Source organism: Sinocyclocheilus rhinocerous, unplaced genomic scaffold (assembly GCF_001515625.1).
Source record: "Sinocyclocheilus rhinocerous isolate Xijiao unplaced genomic scaffold, SAMN03320098_v1.1 scaffold5, whole genome shotgun sequence".
Taxonomy (NCBI): Eukaryota; Metazoa; Chordata; class Actinopteri; order Cypriniformes; family Cyprinidae; genus Sinocyclocheilus; species Sinocyclocheilus rhinocerous.
Genome location: NW_015661874.1, coordinates 1444142 through 1453036, shown reverse-complemented (window position 1 = coordinate 1453036; position 8895 = coordinate 1444142). Strand labels below are relative to the sequence as shown.

The following is an 8895-nucleotide window of genomic DNA, read 5'->3' as shown; positions in this document are numbered from 1 at the left end:
AGAAACAAAACGGTCACTATTTCAGTTTCCATTACACTTTAAAATAACTGTTTTCTTTTTGAATATATTTAATAATGTAATTTATTCATGTGATGCAAAGCTGAATTTTCAGCATCATTACTCCAGTCTTCAGTGTTATATGATCCTTCAGAAATCACTCTAATATGCTGATTTGATACCCAAGAAACATGTATTATTATTATCAATGTCGAAAAAAGTCTTTGATGAATAGAACGTTCAAAAGAACAGAATTTATTAAAAATAGGAATCTTTTGTAACATTATAAATGTCTTTTAAGTCACTTTTGATCAATTTAATGTGTCCTTGCTGAATAAAAATATGAATCTCTTAAAAAACACGTGAACAGTAGTGTTCATATTCATTTATATATATATATATATTTTTTTTTTTTTTTTTATCATAAGTTTATAATGTCACTATGTCCAATCAGTATGCCAAGAATAATGTTTTCGCATTTTATGGTGTGTTTTCAAAAAATATACAGCACTGTATGACATGAAAAATGTGACATCACCTTTCCCCTCCGGCAGCAGTTGGATCAGCTCATATTTGGAGGCTTCTTGAGCATTCTGGTTGTGCTTGTCTAATGCAGAACTGATTACAGTGGGTGTTTTATCATTACTGGTGACCTGAGGCAGCACAGAAAAGAAAGTATACATTAGAACAAAGAGCGACTGCATCCATATTAAACAGGAGCTGACATGAAATGCCAAAGATTGTCTGATGTAACACTGGACTGGTGCTGTGAAATACAGCCATTTCAAAGCCACACATTCCAGCACGTTGTTGTTTTTTAAATTCATTTAAAAATTTGTATTTGCTAGACTACCAGAATGCTTCTGTATAAGTTGCCGTCGTGTAAATCCATCCGTATCCTGGCGATTCTCATATCAGGCCCCGCCTCTCGTTTGTTATTGGTGGGGTTGTTGCCGCAGGAGACAGACCGCCGATGTGATTTGACGGCTGTAGTGGGTGTGGTCAGAACGGAGGGTGTGGCATCATTGGGCGGCGGTGACGAATCAACATCCAGACAGGAAACGGATGGGGATTTCACATGCTGAAATAGTTAATTATGACAACATTCTTAGGAATAGTTGAACAAAAAATAAAAAGTATATCATCATTTGCTCACTGTCATGTCCTTCCAAATATAACATTTCGCAAAAATAATGATATTTTCCATACATTGGAAACATAAATTGACCACAACCTGTCAAATACCAAAAAGAACAAACAAAGTAGGGTGTTGCAAAGTTTTAAATCAAAATAGCCCTGTTTCAAATCTGTTATATTCTGGTTCCTCATTCAGTTTAAGTCTATGGGTTATTTCATCAGTTTTGCTGCTAAATCTCATGTTTGCTCACATGTATTCTTAAAGCTCAGACATTCCGCGAAACATCTGCTTTTCTGTTCCACAGAAGAAAGAAAGACATACAGGTTTGAAGCAACACGAGGGTGAGTAAATGATGAATTTTATTTTTAGGTGAACAATATGGGATCAATTTTCCACCAAAAGTATTGCAGGCACGGATGTTAGCTCATCCATTAAAAAAAATTCAATTTTTCTAAAATTTTTGGTAAAAAAAAAATCATAAGTAGACTTTTCTATAAAATAATTTTCTATAAAACTAATTTCAAGCATTTAAACACAAGCCTTCAGATTAAAAGGTTTTTGGATCATGAGAAACATAAATTCAGTCAAATGTGTCCAAACTTTTATCTGGTAGTTTGAATTTTCATGTGAGAAAACTTTTATCTGGCAGTGCGAATTTTCATGTAAGAAAAAAATATTGCATAATAAAAGCGTGGCATGGTTCAATTTGAAAAAGCAACTTGCTTTGCTATAAAGATCCTCAGTGAGCTCTCAAATAATAAATTTCTTAAAGTTGCTGATAAAAGCCGGGCTCTTAAAGAGCCATTACTGCAATGCTATCAAAATAAAGCTCTTTATTCACACCCTAACCTTGTAAAGCTTGGACAGCAGGTGATTGACAGGAGATGGGAAGTCAAATACCCCATCAGCATCCATGGTTGTATTTGCCACGGTTGAGAGAGCACTGAAACGCAAGAACAGAGCGATCATGTCACAAACCGGAGGCTCATTGCCATGTTATTTATTTCAATGAATGTAATCGATTAAATATCATAATATTTAGGCTATAATATTATAAATCAGGTTGGTTTGTATTGTTGACGTAATATGTAAATTATATGCGTGCGGCCCGCGAGACTTGCACTTGGACCATAGTGCGGCCCGGTGGAAAAAAAGGTTGAGAACCACTGCCTTATACCATCACGCCAATTCATTGGCCAATAGCGCTCGTTTTCATGTGGATGGACTTTTAAACGGAAGAAGGAAAAATTCAGTTTATAAAAATACCCGTGTACGTGTGGACATGGCCTATATTTTCTAAAATTCTAAATATTACTAATTAGGTTTCATTTATTTTTATTTCAGTTTTCAGTTATGTCTTACTCTGGACACTGTGTGATGATCACTGTAGGGTTCAGGCCACGGCCAGGACTCGGCTCGCCCGGTGCCTCAATCTGATTGGACAGCTTGTAGCTATTAAAAAAACACATAGACATATTAAAACTTAATCAGGGTGTATCTGAGATGTTCAGAATAGAGTTACAGAAATGTCACAGACCTTTCCTCTTCACGCAGAGTAGGTGCGCTGTGATACCACTGAACAAACGTCTCATCCGTTCTGAAAATGCTGTTTTTACACGAGGACTGAAGGAGGCGAATTTGAGCGATGACTTCAAACTCCTGAAATCAAGAGAATGTGATGTTAATACTTTTTTAAACAACTTAAAAGAATGACAATCAAGTATATAATCACCATAAACTCACCCGTCGTCTTTTATCGAAGTTGATGAAGCCATTCTGTAAGAGACATTACATTTTGTTTTACATTACAACCTGCTTTGGCCAATGCAATGTTGACTTATAGTTTTGTTTGACACATCTTGATTCTGTCAGATGAGCTTTGACAAACATTGTGAAACCACGGCTTTTTTTATACTTCACAGCTTGATGAGCCGATATGGTCTGTTTTGTCTCTATCTTTTTTTTGAGTTGTGTTAGTCGTGTTTCATGGCGGGCTGTGAACCGTACATCACCTCTAATCTGTCTTTGACTGCAGTGTCCAGCATGGTGAGATCTCGGAGGAAGATGCCCAGGTACGGCACAGTGCCTTGAGCGCACGACTACAAAAGAAATACAGCATTCAAATGCATCAAAGATTATAAACACTATCACACTGTCATAAATATATGCATAGTTTTTGATATACACACTTACTACCAAGTTTGGGGTAAGAATTTTTAATGTTTTTGAAAGAAGTCTCTCATGCTCACCGAGGCTGCATTTATTTGATCAAAAGTACAATAAAATGTTAATATTATTGCAATTTAAAATAATTGTTTTCTATTTGAATATCTGTTCAAATGTATTTTATTCCCGTGATGCAAAGCTGAATTTTCAGCATCATTACTCCAGTCTTCAGTGTCACATGATCCTTCAGAAATCATATGCAAATCATGATTTATTATCAATTTTTTGCTGCTTGATATTTTTTTGGGAACCTGTGATACTTTTTTTCAGGATTCTTTGATGAATAAAAAGTAAAAAAAATAACAGCATTTATTCAAAATAGAAATCTTTTGTAACAAAATACAGTTTAGGGTTAGTTTTTTTTTTCTTTTTCTTTTCTTTTTAAATTAATACTTTCATTCAGCAATGATTAAATTGTTACAAAAAAGTGATAGTAAAATTTTAAATGTACTTATTTCCACAATATTACTGTTTTTACTGTATTTTTAAAGATATTTCTTTAAAAAACATTAAAAATCGTACTGATCCCAAACTTTTAAACAGTAGTATATATTATTATTATTTATAATAATATTTATATTTCTATATTAAAATATATAAATTCTATATTCTATAAATATAATATATTTTAAAATATATTTATTAAAGGATGCTTACCCCTGTAAATCTCCTGTTGTTGATTTTAGTGTCAAGGTTTGACAATTTTGAAGTCCCCTCCTGTAAAATGAAAATGCTTTTATTACAGGAAACTTCAAATTTCAAAATTCAATTCAAAGGAAAATAGTTCAGTTCCTGTGTTCGCAAAATGTCTCTGTATGATGCATTTAAATCTGTCATGTTGTGGAATCCTAATGTGATTTCAGAGCTTCAGCGGAGAGTACTTTTATTATGATTTTATGGTTGTTGTTTTTTTTGTCATTTTTGGACCTTCACAATAGTGGTCACTGATCAGTTAAAGCTTAATTTCTCCCTTTGCGTTCCACAGAAAAAATAACAGCATAACGACATGAGGATGAGTAACTAATGACTGATTTTTTATTTTTATGTGAACTATTTCTCAAACAGCAATAGATAATGAAGTTTATAGTATGAGGCTGTGTTTGTGCATGGCTGAATCTGATATTACTCATTCTATTCATGTCATTAGTTGCTCCCCTCAGGCCGTGCTGAACTGATGCAGTGCTCTACAGTGATGAAGCACATCCAATGAGAATTTGACACAGAGAACCAGAGAACATCGATTGGCCTGATACTTTCCCATCAATGCATCGCCATGCTCTCTAATAACATTAGAGAACCGTTTGAATTGGCTGCTTTGTGTCGTCGTGTGACTGACCTCTTTGAGTAGCTCGCGGCTCTGGGAGTAGTTGTCTTTCTCTGAGAAGATGTCAGAAAGTTCCTCGTATCTCTTCACAGCTTCTCTATCAGAGTAGAGAAAAGGACTTTAGGTTATTCTGCACTGCTACTGTTAAAAAATGACGTTACATTTTCATTTAACATGAATATTTTTTTACATTTCAATGCAAATTGGAAATATAATGGTAAGGAATATTCCAAATTAAATACAACTAAAATATTATTATAGAAAATTATTTGAAAAATCAATCAATCAATAAATGTTTATAAGATTGTAAAAGTATTGGGATCATTTTACAATCTTATACAGCCAAAAAAAATAATAATAATAATAATAATGTGACATAATTAAATTTCAAATATACAGATATTCAAATTGAAAATCTATTATGTTTAAATCTTCAAAAGCTAAAATAATTTTTAAAATATGTGTGCAAAAGGGGCAAAAAAATACATTTCACACTAAAATGCATTTTTGTGCAAATTTGTAATTATATTTTGGACAATATCAATATATTTAGATTGAAAATATATTAAAGTAAACATAAGAAATATATTAAATGAAATAATATAAATTAAACTTATCTTATATAAATGAAACTTTATAAGACAAATGTTGTCTTATATTAATATCTTATAAGTCTTATATTTTAAAATATATTTCAAACGTATATCTGAATATATCTGTCTCTTTATGATTATTAATATACTAATTTATAAATATAAGAAAAATAATAAATGAAATAATTTATATGTATATTTAGCATTAATATATACATTTTCAATATATTACATAAAATATATATTAGCAATATATATTTTTAAACCATTTTTGTATTTTTTAAAATAGATTTAAAACATGAAAATATCTGCACCAGTTCATCTGCACCACAAATAAATATGGACTTAAATGATGTTCCTTTAACGCATCGAGGAGCAGTTTTCTAAGTAAACCCAGACCTGTCTGTCTCCTGCCAGGTCTTTCTCAGTCTGTGGATGGGATTACTCTGCAGTGCTGATAGAATGGCGTACAGTGAGGAGAAGTTCTTCCTGCTTCTGCAGGCCTGTTTGGGAAACAAACCACACACTCACGTGAGTCCTTCATCCTAATGGATGACAACATTTACAGTGAAACTGCTCTGACCTCTGCGACGCTGATCCATTTCTCCAGCAGTCTTGCCCTCTGTTGGCTCTTCAGAGCCGTGTTCCACAAGCACGAGGCTGTGACGGCATTCGTTAACCGATTAAACTGCTTGATAGTGGCTCTGACCGACCAGCACGCTCCTTCCCGGCCCTTCTTATCTCTCTGAGACCACAGAGACCCCAGACAGTGATAGGGCACCAGCTTCAGAAACAGATCCTTAAGGCAAAACAAAAGCATTTCATTTAAGGCCCTTACCGACAGGTCTGAGATGTTCACAGACTTTAAAGAGTGAAGCAAACTGAGACACATTTTACTTTTAGTTTCAGACTAATCGCTGGTCTTTTCCACAGATGTAAAGGTAGCATTTGTGAGCAGTATGATCAAACTCACAGTCTCGATCCTGGTCAGCTGCTCTGCGATCACACTGGATGGAAATCCCAGGATGCTAGTGGCATCAAACTCTGAGGGATCAGGAGGAGATGTCACACCTCTGGTAGGATCTGTAGGAAATCAGCACATCAGTATGGAAAAATGGACAATAAGTACTGCTATGTCTATCTAATCTGGAACCAGATTTAAAAATGAATGCTTGCTAAGAGGCAAATGTGTTTATAAATGAAATAATTTGGGGTCAGTAGGATTTTTTTTTTTTTAAAGAAATTAATACTTTTATTCAGCAAAGTTGTGTTAAATTGATCAAAAGTCACAGTAAAGGCTTTTATGTTGTTACAAAAGATTTCTGTTTATTTGAACTTTCTGTTCATCCTGAAAATAATATATCACTGTTTTCACAAAAATATTAAGCAGTTTCAACATTGCTAATCATATAAAATGTTTCTTGAGCAGCAAATCAACACAGAAATCAATTAGAATGATTGATTTCTGAATAAAATTCAGCTTTTCATTACAGGAATAAATATATTTTTTAAATATTCATATAAGCAGCTATTTTAAATTGTAATAATATTTCACAATATTACAGTTTTTTTTCCCATGTATTTTTGATTAAATGCAGCCTTGGGAGAGAATACTTCAAATAGTTGTATCTCGGCCAAATATTGTCCTATCCTAACAAACCATACATCAATGGAAAGCTCATTTATTAATTATTAGCTTTCAGATGATGTATAAATCTCAATTTCAAAAAATGACTGGTTTTGTGGTCCAGGGTCACATATGAGACTTCTTTCAAAAACATAAAAAAATCTTGCAGACCCCAACATTTTGAACACTAGTTTAGATAAAACTGAGTTTATGGCAACTGTTTTTGGGCTTACAACATAATGCATTGTTTAAAATTGCAGTGTACAGTAGGCTTGCCGCGATAGACGGTGCTGACGGTGTTAAGCCGCAACACCAGTTACGTCACTTGCCCACCAAGTCACCGACCCCCACCGTCGTTTTGATTTTTTGTGTTTCTTATTTAATTGGTTCCACATTGTTTGGATTTTTACTTTATTTAAACTTTGTGTCATTTATTTATTTTATTTGACATCAAGGTGTATGCCATGCCTCCAAGCTTTCTTACACGTTTTGCTAATAAACGTTCTACGTTTCTTATTTATTTGGTTATATATTATATATTAACGTGTTTACTTGTTTCCAGTTTTGTATACCTATTTAAACTTTATGTAAGTTATTTGTTATTTTATATTAGGCATAGCCTGCCCTATAGCATGGTGTATTTGTATTTGTTTTGTTAATAAAAGTTCTATGTTTTATATATACGCTAAAGTGAGTTTGACGTTGTATTTTGTTGTTGCATTCAAGCAATTGACGCCTAACTGCCTAACCATTCTAAAGTGAAAGTAAAATGCGCACGGCGCTTTTAAGCTATTTAAAAGCGAAGGAAAGCGAGGAAAAGAGGGAAAATTCAAACAAACTAAAAACGAACAATTGCTTTACTCCGAATTGCCACTATTTGAAAGTGAAAGTAAAATGTGCACGCCGCTTTTACAAGCTATTTAAAAGCGAAGGAAAGCTAGAAAAAGAGAGAACGCCCCCGCGGTGATACCGGTATTACCGGTGTTGTCACAAGTCGATTAACCGGTGGGAAAATGTCCTTACCGTCACAACCCTAGTGTACAGTCCAGTGAATTACTATGCATTTTCCTGTCCTTCATGAGTAAGGGATAAAGTTCTAAAAAAAATCTTTTTCTAGAGCAATTTCTAGCCACTGAAAAATATTAGACTGATATTGACTACAGAATTTTTCCCTGACTTTTTAAGATTGTACTAATTTCCTTGACTTTTCAATAGCAATTTTAAAATCCCATGATTTCAAGGTATTTCGTGAGTGTGGGAAGCCTGAATATGAAAATGATCAAATATCAAAATGATCAAATGATGACAAATATCCTGACCTGAGAGCGAGCCGGACAGCAGGGCTTTCTCACTCAGCTCCTCGGCGATCCTCAGCAGTCGGCCTTTGATTTCTGCGCCCGAGGTGTCTGTGGGAAGGAGGGCGGCCAAGCGCAGCAGGCAGGAGGGATCGTTCAGAGAGCAGAAATCCTCGGGATAGTTACTCAGCCATGTGCTGAACACCGTACACACCGCCCTGAACACAGCAAGTGTGAATAAACACTCCACAATGCAGTTTAACAGACACAATGGGCTATTAATAACTTCTATTTATAGCTTGACGTATATCTATAGTAGTACATACTTGTTGAACATCTGACGAGTGTTAATTTTGCTCTCCCCAGGAGGATTTCCCAACCTAGAAAATAGTTCAATTGAAAATGAGGGGTTAATTTACTGTAATGTAAGTTAGTATCGCATAGTATTATATATAAAATAAATGTACACTACTTAAAAATAGGCGATAATAATAATAGGCAAATAAAATATGAACATTATTATTATCCTTATATGTACTTATAATGTATTTTATTTCTGTTTATTAACAGAATTCTGTTTCTGTTTATTAAACAATTTTTAAAAGACAATTGTTGGTATATTTTAAAATATATTTTGAACGTAAATCTAAAACACACACACACACACACACACACACACACACATATATATATAT

The 8895-nt window shown here is 33.9% G+C and overlaps 1 protein-coding gene across 5 annotated transcripts in view; it reads right to left on the bottom strand.

The window, feature by feature from the left end:
- Window positions 1-8895, bottom strand: part of rgl2 (ral guanine nucleotide dissociation stimulator-like 2) — a 26943-nt gene that overhangs the window by 3153 nt on the left and 14895 nt on the right. For all 5 annotated transcript variants that reach the window (XM_016536347.1, XM_016536348.1, XM_016536350.1 and 2 more), the window contains 14 exons: window positions 8527-8580; window positions 8225-8418; window positions 6252-6361; window positions 5862-6077; window positions 5678-5781; window positions 4698-4782; window positions 4019-4078; window positions 3148-3234; window positions 2879-2911; window positions 2673-2794; window positions 2498-2587; window positions 1985-2078; window positions 851-1078; window positions 536-650 (listed from right to left, as the gene is read on the bottom strand). In XM_016536347.1, coding sequence (XP_016391833.1) covers window positions 536-650; window positions 851-1078; window positions 1985-2078; window positions 2498-2587; window positions 2673-2794; window positions 2879-2911; window positions 3148-3234; window positions 4019-4078; window positions 4698-4782; window positions 5678-5781; window positions 5862-6077; window positions 6252-6361; window positions 8225-8418; window positions 8527-8580 — 1592 coding nt within the window. The remainder of the gene's footprint in view (window positions 1-535; window positions 651-850; window positions 1079-1984; window positions 2079-2497; window positions 2588-2672; window positions 2795-2878; window positions 2912-3147; window positions 3235-4018; window positions 4079-4697; window positions 4783-5677; window positions 5782-5861; window positions 6078-6251; window positions 6362-8224; window positions 8419-8526; window positions 8581-8895) is intronic.